Source organism: Equus przewalskii, chromosome 18 (genome assembly GCF_037783145.1).
Source record: "Equus przewalskii isolate Varuska chromosome 18, EquPr2, whole genome shotgun sequence".
NCBI classification, from domain to species: domain Eukaryota; kingdom Metazoa; phylum Chordata; class Mammalia; order Perissodactyla; family Equidae; genus Equus; species Equus przewalskii.
The window spans coordinates 3,999,324-4,026,303 of record NC_091848.1 but is presented as its reverse complement, the minus strand read 5'-3'; the positions used below and the strand labels follow the sequence as shown (position 1 = coordinate 4,026,303).

General features: G+C 44.0%; 1 protein-coding gene across 1 annotated transcript in view; it reads left to right on the top strand.

Annotated features, from left to right (window-relative positions):
* The window catches only part of IQCJ (IQ motif containing J), a 185,551-nt gene that overhangs the window by 143,836 nt on the left and 14,735 nt on the right, over window positions 1-26,980 (top strand). The window contains exons 2-3 of the mRNA XM_008519621.2: window positions 19,857-19,939; window positions 25,566-25,646. Coding sequence (XP_008517843.2) covers window positions 19,857-19,939; window positions 25,566-25,646 — 164 coding nt within the window. The remainder of the gene's footprint in view (window positions 1-19,856; window positions 19,940-25,565; window positions 25,647-26,980) is intronic.

Below are 26,980 nucleotides of genomic sequence, written 5' to 3'. Positions count from 1 at the left end.
CGGTACATAGTTAGGGGTCCTTCTAGTTGTGCCACGTGGGATGTCGCCTCAGCATGGCTTGATGGGTGGTGCCACGTCAGCACCCATAATTCGAACTGGCGAAAGCCTGGGCTGCCGAAGCAGAGCGCGCAAACTTAACCACTCGGCCTCGGGGCCAGACCTGGAAATGACTCTTTATAAGAATTGTGTTGCAGGAAGGATGGAAGGGAGTCTTCCTCAGCCAGAAGCTTGGGACAACCACATCTAATTCCATACACATCAGAAGCACTGGCCTTCGGTCCATGAGACCGGCAGAGGGCCCTCTCTGAGCAGTGACCTGTGGTTAGAAGGGAGGACGACCTCTTGATACCCAGGAGAGACAAGACCATTTGACACTCAGCAGAGGACGTGAAGGTGAATTTTGTAGTCATAAATTAGCAAACTTCAAAAAGCTTATTTGAAAAGAGAGCCAATTCCACATCTTTCAAAAAGATCACAATGTTTTTCCAATACAACATTAAAGCTCTCTCCTTTGCTAGAGATTTTACTGTGCTCCTTCTAACTATATTGACTCACATTCCTGTCTTAGTAATAGGGAGGGGCTGGTCTCGTTAGGAGATACATGGGAGCTGGCTCTCATTTCTATATTGAGAAACGACTTCTGGTCTAGACTAAAAAGACTTCTTCTTAACTTTCACTCCACGGCCAAGTCTGCAATCTTCCCCTGCGGTCAGTCCCCTCGGGCGAGGCCCTGGATGAGTGAAGGAGAAAGTCTAGGTAAATGGATGCTTTCCTCTGCACTCAGCGATGTCTCTGGAGAAGTTTGGCAGCTTTCTCTCTGCTCTTTACATTTTTGAAATTTTTCCTGTCGGGGCGTGAGTGAAACCTCACGGGTAACAGGCGAGTCTGTAGTAGGTTTGTTTCCTCTCTTCCTGCATCTCAGACTTCCATGACACGAGGTCACCGACAATTCCTTTTTCATTCTCACATTGTCAGACTTTAAGAGGCAGTCTTTGTAGCAGGTTAAAAGTGGAAGTAAGTTTATAGGATGGAAGTCAATGCGCACTTCTCCATGGTCTCTGTTATGGACTAAATTTTACCCCCTCTCCAAAAGAAATTTGTATATTGAAGCCCTAACCCCCAATGTGACTGTATTTGGAGATGGGACCTTTAAAGAGGTGATTAAGGTTAAACGAGGTCGTAAAGGTGGAGCCCTAATCCAATAGGACTGGTCCTGACGAGAAGAGGAAGAGATACGAGGGAGGTGTGCACACAGAAAAGGCCATGTGAGGCCATAGCAAGAAGGCAGGCATCCACAAGCCAAGCCAAGAGGAGACGCCGTGGGAGAAACCTATCCTGGCATGTTGATCTTGGACTTCCAGCTTACAGAACTGTGAGAAAATTAATTTTTATTGGTTAAGCCACCCAGCCCATGGTATTTTGTTATGGTAGCCCTAGAAAACTAATATAATCTCTTCTTTCTAGTCATGGGGACAGGAAACGATGCAAATAGTGGCTGCCCCATTGGCGTGGGTCCTGATGTCAGCACAGCAAATAGACAGCAGCCCAACAGTGGATCCGTGATGAATGCAGAATGTGAGCAAACAGAACTGCGTGGTTTGAGAACACTGAGATTTGGGGGCTGAATATCCTGGCTGCTGACTACGGTTGCTGTTGTTATTTTTATCTTAAATATTAGAAAGCAAAGTTAATAGTTCAGGTGACTTGCCCAAGGTCTTCTGTGCCCTGAACTAAAGCTTCCATTACTCTACCGTGTGGCTTCCACACCAGCTGTCATTTACAGGTTTGGTTTGTTGGGGAGGAAAAAAAACACTTTTCCCTCTACTCCTCTCAGGTTCCCAGGCTGGAGCCCTGCATGCTAGACCCACAAAGAAAGGTCAACAAAAGAAGAACAAACAGAAGTTGATTAACATGCGCATCACACATGTACTCAGTGATGGGTAACTCAGAGGGGTGTTAGAACCTGGGCTTACAGTAGCATTTTAACAAAAGAACAATAAAATTTTAGAGAAGTGACAAGACAAATGAAAAGAACTTTGTGTTTCTAGAAGAGCAGATTGTGGGAGGGTAAATATCTAGGGGCACTAACTGTGGACAAGGGCTAATCTTAGGAAGATGTGTTATGTAGATTCCTCTGGTGGTCTCGGAGCCATAAGGGCCTAGAATTGTCTCTGGGAGTTGACTTCTGTCCTTCCTGGTAGAGAGGGGAGGGGAGGAACCTTTACAGATTTACGTCTTGCTTTTAGGCAAATAGCCGGAGGGCAGAGAGCTTTTCTTGTACCTGCTGTATCTCAACTGCTTTCAGCTCCAAAGAATCACTAGGCCAAAGCAGCATGTTTGGGGCATGTTCTGCAACCCTTTGGGGTCTTCCAGAATTTGAGAAACCTGATGATATAAAGGAAAAACCTGTTGTGGAGAGCATAATAGTCAGGTCGCCAGCATTTGAAAGGTAACTTGGAATAAGACAAAAGCAGAAAGCAGGTAAATTAGGAAGTCAGAAAAAAACCAAAAAAACAAAAAACACCGGGTTTTGTTTTTGTTCTTTTTCAAATTCAGACAGAAGTTACGTTATTTATGGTCCTGGGGTTAGAACAAGCCTGGGTTCCAGTTGCCCACACTTCGGTGTGATCTTAGACAAGTGCTTAACCTCTCAGAGTTTTAGTCTCTTCCTCTTTAAAATTATGAAGGTTAACATAGCCTCAGAGGCTTGTGGGGAGAATACAGTTGTATAATAACCGTGTTGTCCCGAGTGTTTTCCCACAGAGAGTGTGGTCATTACAAATTAGGACAGCTTTCTTTCCCTAAGTACAGGCAGACACCAGGGCTTCCAGGGGCACGTCCTGTCCTGCTCCACACCTCAGACTCCGCGGAGGCTTGTCTGTAGACCGCCTGTCAGCTCCCTGCCCGGGCCATACGCTTCCAAGCAGCCAAAGCCCCTGCCCAGCCAGTCCCTCAAACCAGAGCAAAGCAGCTTCTACAGGAAGTTCCAACCCCATCCGCTCCTCGCTCGGGGCGTATCCCAGAGCCAGCCTCTCTGCCAGGGAGCGACTCTGTAGCCCAAGAAACAATTGAAAATGAAAGAAAGAAAGAATTTTAGAAGTGGACACAAAGTAGAAGACACACAAGAGTGACTAAGCACACAGTGGCTTAAAAGAAATAAGAGGCAAAAGAGAGGAAAATGCTTAAAATCAAGAAGAAATGAAGAAAGAGGAAAAAGAGATTTGAGAGAATATGACAAATACTGATGACAAGCAAGGAAGACTCAACATGCTCAGTCCCCAGGGAAGAAAACTGAAGTAACAGAACCAGATAACAAAACTGTAATCCACGAGGAAAACGTTCCTGAAATAAAATGACTTGAAACTAAATATTGAAAGGCCCCAGTGTACCGGAGCCTATCAACCCAGAATGAGAAACACCAGGACACAGTCTAGTCACCTCTTTCATCCACGTGGAAAAGGGAAAACAGCCACTGGATATCTAGACAAGAAGAATATGTGACTTAGAAGAGAAGTTAGATTATCATCAGATTTTTCATTAGGCCCAAAGAAAATGGAGTAACCTATTTAAGATATTCAAGGAAAGAGGATGTACATCAAAGATTTTATATCCTTGAAAGCAAAACTTTCAAGTCTGAAGAGCCTTGTAGGGGAGGAAAGACTTCTCTCCCTTCTTAGGTTCCATCGCTGGGGCTGTGAAAGAAACCGACAACACACAGCTCAACAGAAGAAAATTAATACAATAAATACAAGTTTATTAAATTTGAATATTACATGCACAGGAAAAAAAAGTGAATACCCAAATAGGCAGTGACGTTTGAGAGTCTATTATCATCTTAACGGGGGAAGGGGCCGGGGGAGGCAACTTAGGGAGAACCAAGGATTTTTAGGAAAGATGAAGGGGCCCTTGCAAGAATAGGTGAGAGAGATGACAGTTTGTAACAGCTGGGCGTGGTGTGGCCTTCCAGTCTTCTCTCCTATAATCAGAGTCCATCTTCCCTGGTTTAGGAAACTCCTGGGGAGGGGATTTCTGGCAACCGGTTTCCTTGTGGGGGATCTGTCTTAGGCAGATAAGGGGACTTGAGAGAAAGCCTCTCTCTGCATTTGCTGTTTTTCAGGTGCCTTCAGCTCAAAATAATCAATATACCAAAGCAGCGTGTTTCGGGGTGGCATGTCCTGAACTCCTGCACCACAAACTCTTATAGACATACAAGAACTTAGAGAATTTTGTTTCTAAGAAGAATTTACTAGAGGTTAAGCTTCAGACAACCAAGCCTCCAGTTAGAGAGACATGAGCTGACGGACTGGTGGTATGAGTTAAATATATACTAACTGAAAAATTGAGATTAAATAGGGGTCAAAAAGCAAGAATATAGTGTAGAAAGGCCATATACAACAATGTGGATAATAAAACTATTAAAAGAAATGAGAGATAAAAACTGAGGATAGCATATGTAAAAAATTTAACTGTTTTCAGTAATCGCAATGGGCGGTAGCAGTATTAGTAATGTTAAGTGTGTAAGTCCTCACGTGTATGATGTAATTATGGAAAGAGTAATTACGCACTATTCTAATCCTATTACCTGCCATGTCCTTAAGAACCAGGACTGTGGCGTGGAAGGTGGAGACACAGACATGTAACAGAAGAGGTTAAGTTAAAACTCTGCAGCCTGCAATTGCATTGGAAACCTCAGGACGAGTGCGTGAGGTATGTCATTACAAGTCCTTGCTCTGTCCGCTGAAAAGTCCTGCAAATAATGACCATGAATGATAATGAGCATTCCTGCCGCCCAGGTTATGATATTAAAATACTGTTTCCCACTAAAAGAAACCAGGGCTTTTTGGAGAAATGGCCGATTCCTGGTTTGTGGCAGGAAATGTAGAAATGTGGATCATTTTGTCAGAGCAAATAGCCAGACAGCTATCAGAGACCACAGGGACGTGTGCGAAGGACACAGGAGCCAATGTGAAGAGCTTGCACTGCCCCAAACAGAACAGTGTGAGTTTTAATAAAAGAAAAACAATAATACCTAGAAATATCTAATATTTAATAAAAAAATCAAATTTGCTTACATTCATGAATGTAAAAAAATAATTGGCCACCTTTGCAGGTTGACAGAGAACTACCTCATTTGGAAACTGCTGAAAGAAAGTAGTTAAAATTTATACAGCCTCTTCTACGTGAATGTACTAGTGGGCAGGCAAAGCATAAATAAAGGAAAGTTTTCATAAAATTATTTCATATGATAAATCCAATAAAACTGTATAATTAGCACATGACCCTTTTGCAGCCCTCCCTAAATTAACAGTTGTAGGCACTGAGCTGCAACGGTTACTGTCATCAGAGACGGAGAGGCCACGAGGTGGCTAGGAGCCCCCCAAGGGGGTACATGCCCCAGCCATCACCTTGCCAAGGGTCCAGCCAGGATCCAAACGAGCCTCCGGACCCAGCTGCATGCCGGACTCCGCTAGGAGCCACAGATCAGTAAGATACAGAGTGCGAACTCGACAGGTCAACTGGCCTAGGTTTTTCAACAAACATATTTTAAGGAAAAGAAAGAGATGGAGAGGGAATCTGTAAAGGAAATTTAAGGACACATGAAATTTTTTTAAAATGGGAGACACAAAATCCCGGCAAGGATGCAGAGAAACAGGCTAACTCCTGTATTGCTGTGGGAATGTAAACTAATACAGTCACTCTGGAAAACGGTTTAATCCTTTCTTCTAAAATTAAAATGCACTAATCATATGATCCAGAAATTGCATTCCATGGTGTTTATCCCCCCAAAATAAAAAGTTAGGTTTACACAAACATCTGTACACAATTGTTCATACAGCTTTACTCACAATAGCCGGAAAGTGGAAACAATCTAAATGTTCCTCAGTGGGTGACTGGTTAAACAAACTGTGACATCCTTACTGTGGAATACTACTCAACAATAAAAAGGAACGATGCTATTAATACACACAACATGACTGGACCGCAAGGAAATTATGTGAAAAATACCCTCAAAAGGTTATACACTATATGGATCCATTCTTGAATATTCTTGGAAGAAATCGTAGAGATGGGACACAGATTAATAGCTGCCAAGGGTTAGTATTTGGGAGAACAGGAGGTGTTGTGGCTACAAAGGGGTAGCATGAAGGAGCCTCATGGTGACGTAACAGTTCTGTCTCTTGATTGTGACAGTGGTTACACAAAGCTACATACGTGAAAAAATTGGATAGCACTATAAACACACACACACAAATGAGTGAATATATAACTGATCAAATTCAAATAAGCTCTGTGAATTGCATCAGTGTCAATGTCACGGTGTATAATAGCTATGCAAGATGCTAATGTTGGGGTTGAGAGAGTGAAGGGGGTATGGAACCACCCTGTAGATTTCTTGCAGATTTCTGTGAATCTATAATTATTTCAAAAAAAGTTTTTAAAATAGGCAAGGTTAAACAATAGTAGTTAAGGATGCACAATGGGTGAGAAAACTCAGTGAAATGTAAGGAGCAGTTACGGGCCGGCCCCGTGGCCGAGTGGTTAAGTTTGCACACTCTGCTGCAGGCAGCCCAGTGTTTCGTCGGTTCGAATCCTGGGCGCGGACATGGCACCACTCATCAGGCCATGTTGAGGTGGCGTCCCACATGCCACAACTAGAAGGACCCACAACTAAGAATATACAGCTATGTACCGGGGGGCTTTGGGGAGAAAAATGAAAAAAAAAAAAAAAAAAGAAGCGGTTACCACATAAGTTGTACTAGCAGGGAGCTGTCACCTGGAGGCAGCGTGTGAAGGGGCTTCTGACATGTTTGGTGAGGTTCTGTTTCTTGACTGAGAAGATAGTTATTTATAGTAATTCACCGAACTGTACACTTTTGTGAGTGCTGTGTGTGTGGTGTGCATTCTCCGGATTCGCTGTGAGAGAGGCGGAGGTGAGTGGGCCGTGTGAGCACGCACTGTAGGCTGCCTTCACCTCACACAGACAGCTGTGAGACAGAGGCTTCCGGAGCTGAGCTGGCTCAACTGTCTTCGGTTTACGTCTCTGAATTAACAGCGAAAACCTCCAAATAACCCAGGTTTAAGGAGTAGGATACACTCTGAATTGTTAAAATTAGGCTATTTTGATGGCAGGGAACATAGACAACGCCATGCTTCACCTTGAGAAGGCATGTTTTAAAGATATCAGGAAATCTGTAGGTTTGGCTGTGGTGAATTATAATCTAACGAATTTGCAATTATCATAAATTATTAAGCCTCCACAAAATTGTAGCTAGCTGGATTCCAAGGTCTATTAAAGCTTATAACCACTTATTTTGATATGTTTGAGTCTTTCTCACATAAGGTGAACATCTATGTTATTTTGTGTGTGGGATGGGGGTGGGTGTGCAATAGCAGGATTCTTCCTTAAGGGAACATCCTAGAATGCATTCAGCCTCGTTCAATGAGCTTGTATCTTGGTAAATGCTGGAATCTATCATAAAGGCCTGTAAATGTGGCAGAGTGGACCTAACGGCTGTCTCCACACCTTCGCACCTCAAAGCCGCTGATGGCAGGAAGTGGCCAGGTCCAGAATGGACTCTAAATAAATGCTAGCTGAATGGCGCCTATTGTGTGCATCAGGTTTTTTTTTTTTTTTAAGATTCCGGCTAGGAGCATTCCTCAGAAAGGATTCTGCCAGATTTCCACATGGCAAAGGAGAAACATTTACCTAAAGGGCATGGTATAAATGTTTTAGCTAAGAAGGAATGCGGGCTGACACTGGGGCTGAGTGGTTAAGTTTGCGCGCTCCACTTCGGTGGCCCAGGGTTTCGCCGATTCCAATCCTGGGCGTGGACATGGCACTGTTTATCAGGCCATGCTGAGGCGGCGTCCCACAGAGCACACCAGAGGCACTCACAACTGGAATATACAACTATGTACTGGGGGACTTTGGGGGGAAGGAAAAAAAAGATGGGCAACAGATGTTAGCTCAGGTGCCAATCTTTCAAAAACAACACAAAAGAAGGAATGCATTTTCAGAAGAGCTTTCCAATACAAGTGAGAACACAGATGTTATAGCAAGTGTGTAAGCAGTCTACGAACATAGTTGTTGGAGAATTCAGAAGGAAATCCTCAGTCTGAAGATTGCACAGATATGGAGAGTGATGGTTTCATATTGACCAGAGAAGCGTAAGTGAAAGCAAGGCAATTTGACACGATAGTGAAAGGGAGGCGTCCTCCGGTCAGCAGGCTGGGGACAGGAGCTTCAATGGGCTGGGCGGAGGAGTCAGGAGCCCTCATGAGTTTAGCAGTCCTGAAGAGTACGACACCATTCCACGATTTGTTCCAGTAATTTCTTGTTCTCTCTCCTTCTTCATCCTCTACCTTTAGAAAACCGCCCATTTTTCCCCCTATTTCCACTTGGTTTTTAGATAACGGTTTTGTCACTGTATCTTGAGTACATAGAGATTACATGTCTAAATGATGTAATAGCAGTTTTAATAACAGAGAGCTCAACGGAGGTTTAATTTCCTGTTTGGGACTTCAGTGTTCTTTTTGAACACCCTGCTATAGATTTCTGCAGGAAAAATGTCAATTCTGACATACTTTGGTTTAGAGTAAAGTACTTTTATCAAGGTTGTTCACCTACTTGTCATGAAACAATTTGGGCAATCACTAAAACCATGAAGTGTAATGGTACAAATCCAATGGGGGATTTCATCTATGAACAGAATAAAGTCATCTCATTGGGAATTTCTTGTTGATTTTGAAAAGTGATGCACTGTTTACATAAATCTAATATTTTCCCTTCCATATGGGTTTCTCCACTCATGAAAATTGACCCTTGGTTTAGAATGGAGAAATCTACAGGAGAAGGAAGTACTTATTCTTCTGCATGATCTGCCTTTGGTGTTACTAGACATATGTGGCACTCAATTGTTGTTAATAGATTGCAACATGCAGGGGTAAATATGTGTTGTTATTTGTAGTGGTGGACACACTGTCTTTTGTTGTCTTGTCTGCCTGCCTTGTCTCTGTCTCCCTCAATAAACATCATTCTTATTGAATAAGCCCCTAATCCATGCCTTGAAACTTTACATGTCAACTTTGGTGGCATTTCCATCACCTGTTCCACATTCTGCGCACAGGCACACCGTTCTAGTTGGGCAGTAGGAGTAATTACCCACCATGAGTACGTGAATCCACTCACTTTCTTTTCTTGGCTCTCTTAGGATATCATCTTTCAAGCTCTATTCTCATACACACAAGAGTCGGGCTTATTTGACTTATTTGCATTCTGTCCTGAATGTCAAAATGTTTAAACCAGTTTTTGAATAAAGACAGTCTTTCACCACTTCTTGACTACTTAAAACTCATCTTTCGGCCTCTGCTCATGTTGGCCCTTTCAAGTTGCAGGGTGGCAGGGCCATGTCTACTCATCTTTTCCCCACCCCAGTTGTATCCTCGTGTCTCGCACGGTGCCTAACACATAGGGTTACATAAAGGAAAGTTTGCTGGCGTGTGGCGACTTTTTCTCATGTGCTTTCTCAAGTTCCATTTTCAATTTCACACTTCCTGTGTTGTGGCCTCCATTCAACCTCTGAACGTCTCTTTTTTCTTTTAATGAATATTTATTGAATATTCCTCAATACTCAGGTTATTGTTGTGTGCCCAGAATTACGCTGGATGCTAAAATTTCTCGTACTTGATGTCCCCTTGAGTTCATAATCCAAACTCAGAAAGCTCAGCATCCACTGGGTTTGGTGGGCAATCAGATGTAGAAGTGAGTTTTCCCTTCCCTATTAAAGTGATGCCCACTTCATTCCATCTCATATGGATAGACACCTGGGGATTCCCCCTTCCTACTCCACACCAGTGAGTGCCATAGGAGAAACATACATAAAGCCCTATGGCATCAAAAAGAAGAATGCTACCATTATAAGTACAAAATGTTTTTTACTTTATCCAGTAGTAATAGAAATCATACTATTTACACACTTCTCAGCAATCTTAATCTAAAAAATACATGGTATTCACTTTCTGTCTTGATTAAGGTAGTGCTTATCCAACATGCCACCGAGCAATGTTGAAGGCAGAAAATAGTGAGCGTGTATATTACTGTTGGGGAGTGTTGACAGAAATAGCCATATGCAAACCTAAACTTTATTTGAGGGCTCCTGTTTTCAGTTTAAAATTAATCCAAACCTTGGACTTTATTTTAAAATCAAACATTTGCTATCCTTGGAGTGAAACTGACATCCTGGGAAGACAGGCCCTGGTCTCAGGCTCCGTGTCCCCCTGGCCTGTTGCTGGCATGCCCTAGTTTCCCCAGTCTGGAAGCAGGGTGTCCATGTCTGCAAGACACTTAGGCTCAATGAAAAAAATTCCACCCCTGAACACTTAGGCTGTATCTAGGAAAATAAAATACTGCTCCTGTGGGCAACCTAATGGCGGTAGGTGCATAGACACATACGGCTGGAGGCCTTCGGGGAGTAAAATTTGTTTCAAACAGAGAAACATCTGGGAAGGATTCAAGAGGAGGCTACATTCCAGGCGGTAAGAATCTTTCCTTCTGTGGTCAGTGAAGAGAGAGACCCGGATCTATGTGTTAGTTTCCTGTGTATTCCTCCTACATCTAGTCTGTGATCGCCACGCCTCACATCTTCTGATAATCTCATCCTTTGAATTCTTTTATTTGCTGCAAGTTAAGAAACAACAAAATTAAGCTTGTTTAAGAACTGTTTTCTAAAGAAGGCTCTAAATGAAGACTTCACAGGTGAAGTGGGTGGGTTTGGGGGCTGTGAGGGGTATTTAGGACTCAGAGGACCTAATATCCAGGTATGGAGACATGTACCAATGTACAGAGTTTTCTGAGAGACCCTTTCGAGATAATTGAGGTGCTGTGGTATTATTTGATGATAACATATACACTACAATGCCCTATTATTCTTTTGTTTCTGGAAATTCTCTTATCAGTGTTTTATTTCAACTCATGACTAACACAGTCCAAGTTTTTGAGCGCCTGATCTTAACCCAAGGTTTTCATGAAATGTTGATATTCCAAGAGGATTACAAGGAGAAGGGATGGGACGACCAGGGAAAGGGGCTGGAGGGACAGACAGGCAGGTCACACAGAACCTCAAGTGAGGTCCTCCAGGCCCAGAGGCTCAGACTCTAACTGCTAAGTGAGGAGAAGCGAGAAGAATTTCCAGCAGGTGACTGACCTAATGATGAGGCTGCCATTTTAGGTTGTTCATCTGGCAGGTCATAAATCCTCAGCTAAGGACAGTGGAAACAGAGAGGGTATGCTCTGAAGACAAGTAGGAAACAGAATTGACGGAACCAGGTGGTTAATAGGAAATGGGATTAGAGTGAGACAGGAGAAGGCATCTAGTTGCACACCCCTGTTTTGGAGGGTCTGGAGACAGATGATAATAAAATTTTAATAATAATGAAAATAACATGCTATTGAGCAGCTACTATGTGCCTGGTGCAAGACTGAATGATTTCCATGAATTTTTAACCATCAAGCCTCATGGCAATCCTTGGAATTTGATCCAGTTAGTGTCCCATTCTAAAGATGGTGAAGCTGAGGCTCAGAGGGTTTCCCAGCCCAAGATCACACAGCTAGAAGGAGCAGAGCTGGCACCACGGGAACGACAAGACAAGTGAGACATAACTGCTGTCCTCAGTAGGACAGGCACTTGAGGAATCTCCTTATGGACGGCCAGCGCTTCATTGCACACAAAACACTTTTGAATAAGTTATTTTCGTTGATCCTCACATAACACAGTTAGTGCATTGTCGTCATCATTTTACGAATGATGACACTGAGATCTAGAGGGAGGGAGCCAGTTGTCAAAGATCACACAGTGGGTACACGACACGTCTGGTTCAGATGAGAAAGCTGAGAACTTCGCAGAGCACAGCGACCTCTTTACAAGGACCACTGGTGAGATGCTGCTGGTGCTCACGCTGGTGCACGCTCCCCGTCCTTTGTGGGAAAACAGCAGAGAGGATAAAGTTTAGACTCTGCAATCAGACTGCTTAGATTGGTGTCCCATTTCTCCTATAAGACTTTGGTCAATTCACTTATTGTCTCTGAGTCTTTTTTTTTTTTTTCTTATCCAGGTAATGAGAATAATCATTGCATCTTTTGCTATTTTTATGGGGCTGCAGTCATAATTTTTAAAGTATAATTTATATAAAGTGCCTGGCATCTAGGAAAATTCAATAAACATTAGTGTCATAAGAGTAGTTCAAAGAAACAACACACAATTAGCTGTGGAAGGAAATATTAAAATATGCAAAATCGCATTTGAGATGAACTTTTAAGGATTTCAGAAGGTATAGAAGGAGCAGTACTTGGATTGGGGGATTAAGGGTCTGTTTAATCCTGAAGATTATTTTTGTTTGGGCTGGTAGTAGGGTTTACAGGTAGAAGAGTTAAGTTATTGGAGATGTACTTAAAGAAAAGCCATTAGGCAACCTGTGGGAACGGTCCCGTGAGAGTCAGTCAGGTGCTGAGCACGGGTAGAGGGAACTGAAAGGAAGAGGTGGACAGGCCTGAGGGGCTGCAGAGCACATGAGGAGAGCCCTTCCCAGCACGCGTGTGGGTTGCTTCCCCATATCACTTGGTGAGTACTTAAGAAATGCAAACTCAGATTTCAACTGGACTAAGCAAGAAATCTCCCCTGAACAGCATTTGCTCCACTACAGTGAAATGCACTCTAGGATCAGTATAAACAATCTGAGGGTTGCGTGTTGTTCTGATGGCCTGCAATTTGTTTTCGTCCTTTGGCACAGGAAGCCTGGAGCTGGTGTACAGACTCCCTTATCCTTCTTTGCTATTCTGTCTGCATTCTGGGAGGCGTTTATTTGCTGGCTTCTGTGCTTATGTGTATGTGTGTTTTCAGCATGAAGCATGGTATCTAAGATGTTTTTTCCAGAATGCAGAAATATACAAAACGCAAAAATACCTCTAGTGTTTATACTTAGTATTTTAGTCTCAGTTGGGTTTTCATTGTCCTGCTCTTAGGCTGAATTAGCTTTGAGAGAGTAACAACTTGAAAATTATTATTGATGGTGTTTTAATTTCTCATATCCTAGATTTAATAGAAGTAGTTAGATTTTTTTGTAATGAGCTGGGTAGTCATTCTATAACGATAACTTTAGAATGTCTGTGATCCAAAGCTAGCGAAAGTTCTTGAGATCAGGCATAATCTTAGGCAAAGGAGAGGGGGCCGTAAAGGTATTTTTCAATGTAACATTGGGCTGGCTCTCCTGTCTGACAGTCTGGACCCCCTGGGGCTGTCCAGCGCAGCTGCATGGAGCTGTGGCTGCTTATTCAGATGAGGGGAGGGGCTGACTTGTAGGATCTGCTTGTAGGTGTCCCCTTCCAGATTGGGGACCCTTCCACTCACCTACTCCAGGAGAGTCTCAGGGATTGAAATCATCTCAGACCTGAGCTGATCAACGACTTAAAGTCATAAATGGGTTTTTACTTAATGTGTCTCTATTTGGTATCTGTTCCAATGAACTCAGGGGTTTGGCTTTCTCAGCTCCTAATGCCTATGAACATAGCCCCGTTCAAACAAGAATAAAGAGTGAGCTATCACAGTGATCCCAATTGTCACATCTTATGTCTGTAAGTTTCACTATGTATGAGGCAGCAGATAATAATGCCACGAGAACTTGCTTAGTAAAGCCCAGGACCACCTTACCCAGTGATTGTTGCCATAAAATCACAGCCCCTCTACATCTCGTAGGACACTCAGAGCATCCTTAAAGCACTAAAAACAGGCAAATCTCTTTTTTATCCTTGGTGAGGAAGGTTGGCCCTGAGCTAACATTTGTTGCCCATCTTCCTCTTTTTGCTTGAGGAAGATTGCTGCTGAGCTAACATCTGTGCCAATCCTCCTCTATCTTGCATGTGGGACGCTGCCACAGCATGGCTTGATGAGTGGTATGTAGGGCCGTGCCAGGATCCGAACCCAGGAACCCCTCGCTGCCAAAGCGGAGGGCACAAACCCAACCACCATGCCACAGGGCCGGTCCCCGGGCAAATCTCTTTTTAAGTCTGCTACCTCGTATGGGCCTCGTGTGCCCATAATTTACCTGAACGAATCCTTTAAATGAGCCGTTGATGTCCTATTAGCCATTTTCTTTCCTCCCAAAGAAATTCATATTCAACTGCAAGGTAACTTCCCTGTGTGAAATTTACAGGTCTGTCAACCATAAAAAACATTAATGCATAATACATAAACAGAATGTGTGCTTTTTTTTGGCAAAAGAATAAAGAAAGGAGTTTAGTCTGCTTTCCAAAGGGAGAAAACATGAACCTTGCATTTTTATTTTTGATGCCTTTTTGCCTTTAAATATATGACATGACTGTTAAGGCCCATATTCACAGCAGGGGTAGGAGGGAAATGGCAGTAAATTGTAAAGCACATTTACATTATAACAAGGCCCAGGGAAGCATTGTAATTCACACAGTTATTTCAAGAGTTTGGACTCCCTCCAATTTAATTTTCTGAAGTTGGGCTGTGCAGCTGGGTCATTCCCGGCCTAATCTGGGAAATATATCTTCTACCGTTGTGGATTAGAATGCCAGCTTCCCGGGTGTCACCAAGGAGCATCATTTACAGCCTCTGAGGTCTGAGGACAAAGCATCAGGCTCACTTTATGTGGACACAGCATCCTAGCTAGCTTCATAAATTCTGTTGCAAAGAGCAGTAATCAATATTTCATGTTTAATGATGCAGAGCTAAAATTAGTATAGATTTTATGTCTTCTACTTTTCCAAATTATGCAAACATTAGTAATCCCTTTTTTAGTGCCCCTATTACACTTCCATTAAAAAACGGGCAGTGGGGTGGGGGGGACAGAGTGGGGAGGCCCAGTGACGTTTAGTTGAATGACGGAATAGTCAAAAGTGTCAAAAGTAATTTTGGCTTTTAACTTCTGTTAAATAGTTACCCTTAGGTTAACATGAAATTATTTCCAACGCAAAAAATGATGTATGAAAGTGGCACAGGTTTTGTCACCCACAGCTACACAGTGAAGTAAATGGCAGATTGTTTCCACATTTTAAGTGACCGTAAATGCGCTGGGATGTGCTGGGAATCAAACGGCCAGGGTGTATGTCAGGAAAGCTAAAAGGCTGCTGTTTAGACACAAGCACACTTTAGAGCAAAAGCCATTTTGAATGGAAGTCTGATTTTAAACTTGTCAAAAGCACGTACCTTGCTCACGGAGACAGCAGAAGAGGCGGGGCCAGAAAGAAACAAGAACAGTGCTTTATTATTGGGCAACTTAAGGGGCTGACTAGGTGGCCACAGAGATGAGCTTGTCTAACCTCTTAGCTGTATTCTCCTGTTGTGACAGGAGAAAAACCTGCAGGACTAAGGTGGGAGGAGGAAGCCAGTTACAAAAGAACAAAATCCAGCACCCGCCATCCAGTCTGACAGTTCACATCCAAGTGGCTTCCGAATGACTCTCACGGCCGCGGGAGGCGTGGGCTTTGGCATGTGGTCAAGCAGTTATTCTCGCAACATACAGCCTCCCTTCCACAGCCACGCATAACGCAGATTTCACTCGGAGAAACAGGATTAAGGAATATGGAATACTACATGTCTGGGTTGTACTTGAGCAATTCAACTTGTGCTTTGCAGAGGGGCTTAGCCCAAATTTCAAAAAAGACAGTTAAATGGAGCGTGGTAGCAATTGTCTCCTTATCGGGTGAGTCAAGCTGAGCCAGAAAATTGGGGTTAGGCCCTTGAGTTAGGACAACTCCTGTAGAGATGAGCCATCAAATAGACACGTTCCTCTGTTAACTAACATGATTAATTAATATTATTACTTAAATGTGTGGGATCATAGAAAAGGAATTTTAAGGACAGGGCAAACAAAAGCAAACAGGATCCTTGAGGTGTGTCAGCCAGAGTCCAGGGAGAAGAGAGATGACTCGCGTAAAAGGGTGATGGAAAGAGTCTAATGAAGCGACTATACAGATTGGGGCAGGATGCAGGGAAACACTGGGATGGCGAGCATCTGAGGCTACCACTAGCTGGAAGGGGCAAGAGGAGGGAGGAGAAGGCAAGGCCTTGGAGGGGCGAGAAAAGGGAGCAGTTATGGTAATGTGGCAAGAACTACCACTGTGGGAGAGGCCACTCTGTGGGAGTGTGGCCTTCAGGTGCACCAGCCTGTGCTCCAGGAAGAGAGGAAGCAAGGAGAAGCAGTCCTCCACTGCCCTCTACAGCTGCCAGCGCCCCCCACAGCTCACGCCCTGTCCAGAGCCACGGAACAAAGAGGCCTGGTGGAAAAGTCCAAAGAATGAGCTTCCCAGAGCACAGAGGAGAGCGGAGAAGAGTATAACCGGGGAGGCGCTGGTCAAGGGGTACGCCGTTTCAGTTATGTAAGAAGAGTACCTTCTGGAGATCTAACGTACCACAAGGTAACACAGTTAACAGACCCTCAGCGAACACCTGACATCTGCTAGGAGCGTAGATCTTAGGCCTTCCCACCACCACACACACAAAAGAAAACAGTAATTATGTGAGGTGAGGGTATGCTAATTAGCTTGATTGCGGCGATTATTTCACAAGGTATGCATATATCAAGTGTACACCTTAAATAAATACAATCTTTGTCAATTATACCTCAATGAAGCTGACAAAATATAATGTTAAATAAAAAAGAAAGTTACAGAATGATTAAAAAAAAAGCCTATCTGGAGGGGCAGAGAAGCATCAGCAGAGGACAAACAACTTGTTGGGATTTGGGGGCCATTAGCTACCGAGGTTTCTTTTCGTCTCAGTCAGATCAATATATTCAATTCATTTATTCAGCAGCTATTTATCAAGCACCCCTAAATGCCTGATTTGGGGAATAGGTAGGCACCTCAGGGTAAATAAGTCACCATCCCTGACCTCGAGGAGCTTAGCGGGGTGTCAGGTAGTGAGGTAATGCTAAAACAGGGGTTACCACAGCTTGCTGGGGAAGCAGCACGGGCTACCCAACCCTCCTGGGAGTTTGGCAAGCCCGCATGGAGGAGGGGAGAGTTGGGGGCTTCCCGAAGGAAGAATTGGAGGGGGCCGGAAAGACGGTTGCGGGCACACTGTCCTCGAACGTCCAGTAAGAGAGCATGTGAGTTCCAGGACTGCGAGCAGTGTCACGTGCCCAGGCCTGGGGGCCGGGACGCGTGAGGTGGGCGGGGTGTGCGAGGTGGGCCGGGCACGGGCGCCCCGATCTGGCTGAGTCCGGAACCCACCGACAGCTCCGGGGGGGCGCTGCATTCTGTCAGGAAACGACATGGCTGGATGCGAAATCGGACCAGGAGCTCCAGGGGGCGAAAGCAATGATGGGAAAGGCCCATCTGTGACGCTTTAATGGCAAATCAAAACGTTCTCAAACAATGAAATTCTGAGTGAAGCTGTGTTGAGCCTGCTGACTTAGGTATCTCCGGAAAACCAGGGCATGGTTTGGAACTTGCAGGCCAGTTGAATTGAAGTGTTTTTGTATAGTTGGCTTAAGTAACCAAATGATGAAATCAGTCCTCCAAATTGTCAGCAGAGCAGCTGTTCAGAAAGCTCTTGTTAGTCGTTGACCTTATGTGTAATAGGATTTCCTAGAGCGTGGATAGACTGAATAAAGAACTGCCTGGCAGGGCTCCCCCTACAAGCGCCTCCCGTGAGAGAGCCCAAGAAAAGAGGCTGGCCCGGGGTGCGGGAGCCCTTTCCTCCCTGCCTCCCAAATTACCAGGAGAAAGAGAGCAGGAAAGCACGCCGCAGGCACGTCCTGGAGAGGAGAAGTGGCGGGACTGCCGGCAGCTCGGACTCCCTCCTCATCGTCATGCAGGGGGTGAAAAAGGAAAAGTTTACAGCCCAATAGTCCTCCTCTGGTTTTCAAGCCTAACCAAGGATTCTCATCCAGCCTATTCCTTTCTGCATGAAAGCAGCTTCAAGTCTGACCTTTTGTATGACCTGCATTTATTACTTATGGCACTGGAGCTGGGACGGGATATGAGGAAAGATTGGGTGGGAGGGTTGGGGGAGAATAGATCGATGTAGAGACTTATTCTTAGAATGAGGAAGCAGCATCTGCAGTGCTAAAGAGTAAACTTCATCTTGAAAATAAAATGCCATGTATAAGACTGGAAAGGATGCGCTCTCCCGCTCTCTCTGTATCATCTATCTATCATCTATCAATTTATCTATCATCTATCTGCCTATCTGTCATCTCTATCGTCCTACCCATTTATCATATATACTCTGCTTATATAGTTCTTGCTTCCACTTACTGAGAAAAGCCTACATGTAAGAGAGTTAAAATAAAAATAAAGTTTGCATATCGTGTAGTGAAAGAGGGGGAAAGAATTGTACTCATAGCCTGAAAAGAATCATCCTGGCAACTGAATATTTAATTTAGCTTAAGCTTCTGGCAGCCAAGGTGGAATCAACAACCTCTGTAAGACATCTAAGTTGCTCTTGTTGATGAAAAGAAGTGCACTATTACTATATCAAAAGGGGAAAATATCCCCTAGTGCTAAATCCTAAAATTTCATTCTTTTATATAAGAGAAAATCTGTAGCAAAATTTGCAGTGTCTTAGACAGCAATTTTGCAGAAGATGCAGACACGTTCTTCATGTGAGGTTCCTTATACCAACGTTGGCTATCAAAGCAGCAGCCTCTCATAAAAAGGAACTGAAGATTATGACCCACTTCATCCACTGGTCCTCTGAATAAGACATTTTTTTTAAGTCACTGCTGAAATGAAACAACAACAGCACCGTTGTGCTCAGGGACTCAGCCAAGTTTGTCACCAGCAAAATCCTCTATATCCTGAAACTCTCCTCTAAGCCGTTCTTTGCTCTTCTTACTCTAACAACAAGTTAGCTGTCCCCAGAACAGCGAGGCGGGGCTCAGGTAGAACAAGATCACTAAGGGAGCCTTCAGGGAAGTCGAGGAGACCGAGGATCTTGCTGCTGACAGGCTGTGAGTTCCACAGGGCTCCGTGGGAAGGGCGGAGGGATGTGGAAGAGGGGGGCGATGGGGTCCAATTCTGGGGTGTACAGTGCAGTGTGGAGTTAAAGAGATGGGGTCACACGGCTGACCTAGGAGACTCGGATGGCTGGTGTGTGAGAAGCACGTGGAGACTGGTTCTGACGGTCTTTGAGGGACGAATGAGTAGTTAGCTGTAGCTGGGCTGCCTCTTGGCGCTTCAGCAGTTTGCAGTGATGAGGCAATTAGTAGGAACTCAGGAGTGGTGGTCTTCTGAGGACCAGAGTTCCGTGATCCTCCTTAAATCCCACTGTGACTAACAACGAGACTGGGGACAGGCAGTCTCCCCAGGGACCTGGGCCAACTTCTGTCGCATCCCCGAAGCAGCCACTGTGGTGGGGGATGAGGTCTCAGAGACTGTGCACGCCTGCCATTCAGGAAAGGAGTGTGTGCGCTGTTTGTGTGTATGTGTGTGTGAGCACTGGGGCTCAGGGAAGGGTTACCGGGAGTCACCAAGAGACGAGAGAGGCAGCTGCTGACCAGCCGTGCCCGCGCACGCTGGCTAGCGCCCCCACCCAGCAGCCAGCACACACAATGTAGTCGACAGAGGAAACGGGAAGAGGTGAGTGGATTCACAGAAACATATCTCCACTCTGGAAAAATAACAGGAAGCATTATCTTTAGTGATGAAAAAAATCATGCAATTTGAGTGGCAGTGTTTTGTTCTAATTTGATCAAGGATCAAATTGTATTCTATGTTTAAGCACTTATCCATTGCAAAGTCCAGCATTCTTAAGATGCATTGTCTCAATTTTGCTAATAATTGTCTTCGAATATGGGGTCAGTTTATAAGACACTTCTTTTCTTTTCCACAGGAAGAAATGAAAAGATTGCAGAATCCTTTAAAAAAAGTTAATGGAATGATGGAAAATAATGATGGAAAATATTTACTTGAAAAGTAAGTAAAAAATACTAAAGGAAATTAAATTATTTGTGAGGTCGAAAAGCTTGCTTGAAAAAAAAACACTACCTGGCGAGGCAAAATGAATAAATAAATTTAACAGTTTCTTATGATATTGTTGTGATCAGGACCCAGAAATTTGGCTCATGTGAGACATAGATAGATTTATGACGAGTTGAGCTATGATACACAAGCTGTACTGATTGACAAGATGAACAGTGACATGAGGCCTGGAGACGTCTCTGGTGGGGTGTCTAACAGCTTGAAATTTAACCCTGCCCTGTCTTTGGCTTTGAATCAGCAATGTCTATAGAAGGCAATCAAAATTGCAAGAACCACAAGGGTTACACTAAAACTAATAGAATAAACATTCAGAATAGAACCGCAGAATGGAACAAAACTTAGCTGGAAAAAAGAGCAAAGAAGAAAGAGATGAAATTGAACAGAGATAAAAGTAAAGTCTTCCATTTAGGTTTTTAAAAAATTGTACAATTAGAGCATGTGAGAGAGATATTCTGATTTTTATTTGTGGATGAATGCTTGGAGGTTTCATCTGATGTTAACATGAGCTCATGATTTTATATGGCTTCTGAAAACATTGCCACGGTATTAGACTGACTAGTAGGCATGCATTGTCAAGACAGAAGAAAAAGTTCACTGTCATTTATTGAGCGTTTACAATGTCCTCTGTATTAGCGAGTGCTCACAGACAATTCTGATTACAGCCTGCTGACGTAGGCATCATTGTTTCCATTTTACACACAAGGACAGCAGCTCAGAGCTCTCAGCACTTGTCTGAGTACTCAACTAAGACTGGTAAGGATGAGAATCAAACCCCGGCTGGGATACCCCCAGCTCTCAACCGCTCACTAAGTCCTGATGTCAAGCCCATGTGGGTGTCACACTTGGCTCTGGGCACCACGTCTAAAAAGCACGTGGACATTCCCAAGAGCCTCAGAGGAGGTCAATGAAAATTGTTAAGATTCTGGAACTGTGTGAAACTACTACAAAGAGCTGAGGATGTATTGCTTAGAGAAAAGAAATCTCAGAGGGAACCAAACAGCTATCCTAAAACATTTGAAGGAATTTTCCTATAAAAGAGGGCTGAATTTCTCTTCTTGTTCTAAAAAGCAGAGCAAAGATCAGTGAGCAGCGGTTACGGAGAAACAGCTCTGTGACTCAGAAAAAGGTTGACTTTTGTAAAAAGTCAGCCTGTCCAACAGAGTGGACTTCTTGTTAAGGAATGAGCTGACAGATACTGGAGGTGTCCAAGAAGCGTGTGAATGACCATCCATCTGAGATGCTGTTGAAAACATTCCTGAAATGGAAAACTTTGGATTTGATTCCTCTTTATGCCTTTTCCTAGCTTTGTGAGTCTGGACAATTACTTAAACACCCCGTGCCCCAGTTTCCCCATCTTTAATGATAATGATGATAACACTGGCTTGACAGTCTAATTGGGAGCGTTAAATGAGACCCCCGTGGTAGTGCGGTGCCTTCAAGGGCAGCTCCTTCCACTTGCCTCTGGCTGGAGGTTTGGCTAGATAGCCCCTCAGGTTCATTCCATCTCCGTGGTTCTAAGACTCTGCCATGTCACCACATGAAGGACAGGTTCAGCCCTTTGACCAAATGAAGTTTCTGGGCTAGCTCTGGATTTAATTTATCTTCGTTATGTCTGTTCTCATCAACATGAATAAATAAGAATCAAATAGTTCAGCTTCCCCCCCCATCACCATCACTGTAGCTTTATGTAAACAATAGTAACTAGGGTTTTTGCCTGATACTGGTTTTCCTTCTATGGAGATGAGTGTTATAATGTTAGATCGGTGGCTCTTCACCCTGGCTGCACTTAGAATCACTCAGGGAGTTTAATAAGAATCCCCCAGCGGGAGCCCCCCTCCCCAAACAAATTGAATCGGAATCTGGGGGTGAGGTCCTGGAATCAGTATTCTTGAAAGCTCCCTTCGTGTGGTTCTAATGAGGAAGTGGGGCTGAGAACCAGCGGTCACTGCATTTTAGATTCCTTTCGGTTATTCAGTAATCTCTTGCAGCTGAATTCTCCGAGGACACGCTCTCTGTGATGTTCAGCCCATTTATTTATTAAATTGGGCTATGCTGGTGTTTCACTATTGATTTTAATGTAAGAAGTGAACTCCAGAAGTCTTTCCTGCTAACTGACCACAACTCTACGTCAAAACTCTCGCCGAGACCCACGTGTCTCTTTCCCGGCTCTCTGCTCTCAGGAAGATATGTGAAGAACCATGGCATGTGCGTGGGCTCCTGCCTCCCTTCCCTCCCCCTGTTGTTTCCTTCCGGTTATCCAGAGGCCTGGGAGCGCTGAAAGCTTCTGGAAGTGCCAGTGTGCTTTGTATGCTTGTTTTCCCAACGGTGATTGAGGAACTCCAGGGATGGGAATTGGAGCCTTCCCGCAGAGCCCACAGGCCTGTGGGGTAAGCTTCCCTTTCTTGCTTGTCCAGGACAGAGGGAAAACAAACAGTGGCTGCCAGTCCCAACAACTAGACCCGCTGGCCTGGCATTCTGGAGATTTCCCTGGTCTGCTTCAGGCAGGGCTGTGTCCTTGAAAGCTTTCAAATTTGATTGAAAAATTGGTGCACTCTGAGTGAGTAGATCAGGCATTTCATCATAGCCGTAGCTGACTTAGGCGCTGATGTAAATCATCTCAGGTACTTGAAATGACCCCTAGGCTAGAGAGAGTGGTGTCATAGCAGGTGATGGGTTGTCCCCACTCGGAACATTACATTTATTCTGAGCGCTCAGCAGGGTGTGGAGGTGGACAGTCAGTGTGAAGGGAGGGGAGGCGGCGACCCCATTCTACTTGAGACCTTCTGCAGAGCCTTCTGAGCACGTCTGCACACATGCACGTGCACGCATGCACACACACTCACATACTCAGTGAAGCTTGGCCTGTGCTCACACACAGAGAAGGGCAGTTAGTAAGGCCAAGAGTTAGGAGGCTGTGTAGGACTATTATTTTTGAGAATCACTTGCTAACCTGAGTAAGAGCTTAGGCTGACTGCTGTTTTTTGCATGTATTGAATCAGGCTGCGTCTCTGATGGGAAATGTGTGATTGCAAGTCTCATGTTCCCTGGACATAGAATCACTCAATCACCCACACGGGTTTTAGGTAGGGGAGGGGAACGTGTATCGGGGTTTTAGGTGGGGGAAGGGAGCATGTGGACTTGCTGGTTGGAACCTTCCTACCAGTTGTTGGGCCTTGAAATCTGAATTTCTTTTCCCTTGACTTTCTGGGCATTCTGGTTAGTTTTTGTCTTCAGCCTGCATTTGGCCATGTGTGGCTGAATCTTGAGGTCAGCACCCTTTCCTCCTGGGTAAGACAGCTCAGTCATCTGCTAAGGAGGGAGAGGAAGACCGGGTTTGCCTTGAACAATGGTTGATTATGCTGAGTATGCGCAGCTGCAATTAGCAAAGCGTATCTCAAAGTTTTTTGCCCTAGGGAAGACTTTTTAACCTCTTGGTTCTTGGTTTCAGAATTATAAGAATTAGACTGACCCTTGGTTGGGCCTTCTGTGTTTCCCCTTTAGTAACCTGCATCATGTTTCTAATTACTTGGTTAATATCCGTCCTCTCCTAGACTGGAGGACCGTAACGACAGGGACCACATCTAGTGCTTTCATCATTGTACCCCCCATTTATATCTGTAAATGAGCGAATCAGGATGAATTAACAATGGACCCCAAATACCAACGGCACAGAACAAACAAGAGTGTTTTTTCCCGTCTCCTCAACATCCTAGCTGGGCAAACACAAAGCTATCTTGGGCTGATGGCACCACCTAGTGGCCATGTACGAATTAGCTCATCTACCATGTTTCCCCCCACAATCTTGGTTATTCCTTTCTAAAGAAGAGAAAATACATTTATTATCCTAATGATGTCTCTGGCACAATTCTTTTCATTTTCTTTACTATCACCTTAATCCTGGTCCTCATTATCTGGCCAATTTGATACCCTTCTAGATATTTTCCTTCATTCTCCTTGCTTGCTCTCACCATAAACCATCCTTAAACATCCCATTCACATTTTCCTGCTCCAAATGCTTTATGTTTTCCTGTAGCCATGTTTTTCACACTGTAGATCACAATCCATTGGTGGTTTATTAAATCAATTTTATGGGTCAATACTGGCCTTTTAAAGAAAGCTGAAATATAATAAAAAATATCAGAGTACATCACATGCATTTGGGAAATAGCATTTCTTGAAACTTTGTGTTACACACACACATGCACACCCTTACCACATGCATGTGTATTGGATTGGGATGTCAAATTCTTTATGTATGAGAACCATAGTAAGCAGGATTAAGTTTAATAAGTCTGATATTAAAATCCTCCAAGCTGTACTGTGTGGTGGTGAGACGAGTTTTTCTTCTTCTTTTTTTAAAGATTGGCACCTGAGCTAACATCTGTTGCCAGTCTTCTTTTTTTCTTCTTCTTCTTTTTCTCACCAAAGCCCCCCACTACATAGCTTATGTTCTACTTGTGGGTCCTTCTGGTTGTGGCATGTGGGACACCGCCTCAGCGTGGCCTGACGAGCGGTGCCATGTCCACGCCCAGGATCCGAACTGGCGAAACCCTGGGCCGCCGAAGCAGAGTGCGTGAACTTAACCACTCTGCCACGGGGCGGCCCCCGAGACTTGAGTTTTAATGTGGTTTCTGCTGAGTTGAACATAATCTCTCTGAGCTTCAGATTTCTCAGCTGTACAATTTAATTGATAGAGGCTACAGTGAGTATTAAATAAGATACTATGTGTACAATGTCTCTGATAGTGTTTTGTACACATTATGTGGTCCGTAATTATTACTTTTCTGCTTTCCAAACTTATTTCCTTTTTCACTCCTTCTTTTATGCTCTGTTTCCACCAAATTGCTCTGTTTATTGTCTAAAAACAGCCTGAGTTTTTCACCTCTACTCCTTCGTTTTGATATCTTCCTCATACGTATAACCTTTCACATCTCAATTTCCCTAATTCCTTTCCATTCTTCAAAACCCAGAGCAGTCCCGCCTTCTCCGTGAGGCCCTCCTTGATGCCCGCAGTGCCCAGTGATCGTCTTATGAGCTTGTTAGGAGCAGCGACCATGTCCCTCTAGTCCTCTGCCATTCCCCAGGATAGAGAGTCATGCTTGTTCGTGTTGGGAGCTCTGACAAAGCTCACAGGATGAGAGGAGGAATGGTTCAATGGCGCCAGCACCACCGGGGATGGAGGAGATCCTCTCCACAGCTTTCTGGTTGGACAGGCCATGGGATTCATAACACTCTCTTTATGCCCGCACCCCCTGATGTGGTCCAATAGTCTGCTTTCCTCTTCACTTAAAGGAAATCATTTTCATGCCTTGGATATGAATGTTGAGCTGAGTGGTAGGAATCAAAGGAACAGCAAAGGTAAAAGGCAAAACAGTACTTTTCTATGGTATGGTTATTATTCATCATCAATCAATAGGAACTTTCGGAACTCTGTTAACAAATTAAAATGATAAAATTGAGTATATATCTGCTTTTTTCAAATACATATAAATTGGCAGTATGATTGATATAAATGTTAACTTTCTGACGAGCTATATTGAGACATTGTTTCTGTTTGTAGTCACCAGCTGGCCATGGATGTGGAGAATAACATTGAAAAATGTCACCTCAATCTACAGCCCTTGGAATCAAAGGTGAAAATGTAAGTTATCTCAAAGTTTACATTAAAGCATTAGTTTTGCAGTTCTTGCTTTATTATTTCTGAACTACTCTGGAATTGGAGGTGCAGGAATTACCCATTGTTTATTTCACGTTTGTGTGTCACACAGCACTCCCCCCTGTTCTCAGCAGCAGCCAAGCTGTGTCAGGCCCACAGCACCATCTACTGGATAGTGTCAGGAATTACTCGACTGTCATCACGGCGGTTCTTGGGTTCCCCTTTTGGAGTACTGTTCAACTTCCAGGAGAGTTTTCCACTGTCTTTCATCTTAGTAACTTGGTTAATTCCACGTTGAAACAACTTGGTTATTTCCATCTCATCCATTCCTTCATCACACACACACACGTGCACACACACGCACCCTGTCAATCCCGTTTCTTCTTTCTTCCTATTTCCATTCCAGCTCTCATCCAAATATTTTGGAAAAATATCTTTTCTCACTTCCTATCCTTTTATTGTATTTTATTTACTTATTTATTTTTTTAAAGATTGGCATCTGAGCTAACATCTGTTGCCAATCTTCTTTTTCTTCTTCTTCTTCTTCTTCTCCCCAAAGCCCCCAGTGTATAGTTGTAGATTCTAGCTATAGGTCTCTCTGGTTGTGCTATATGGGATGCCGCCTCAGCCTGGCTTGATTAGGTCCACACCCAGGATCTGAACTGGAGAGACCCTGGGCCGCCGAAGTGGAGCTCGTGGGAACTTACCCACTTAGCCGTGGGGCCTGCCCCTATCCTTTTATTTTTTATTCTCTCTTACTAAGGCCAAGTCTGAGTGTCCTTCCGCCACGATAGATGACTATTGCATAAAAATAGTGCTAAAAACACTGCAATATTAACAAAAATAAAACTAAGATCCAAGCCCATTTTTAGGTAGAGAAGGGGCCTATCTATCATAAGCACCTTTGACACAATTTTAAGCTGCTCATGCCTGCTCTCTGTAATCCTTTCCCATTCTGAGTCTCCTTCAGGAGTACATATAAGAATTGCTAGTGAGGGTGTATATAACACACACACTCAGCTTAACACTCGGAGAAGCAGGTATCTAAGAAATGAAATATGTCTGAGCTTGGCCAGGATCAGTGATCATTTGCAGAAAGCCCCAACGGAATCTTTTAGAAAAGAAGCCAACCTGACGAAGGGAGCCTTGGGTACAACTTTGAAGAGCAATACGCCGCTGCTGGCTGTGGAGTTGAGGCAGAAATGGTGCAGATGTATAATATGCTGCTGGATAGAGCACATATTAATGCATAGCACTGTGAATCCACGTTAACCTCAGTTATCGGTGAAAAGCTTGCCTCCGAGCGAGCGCATAGGGCT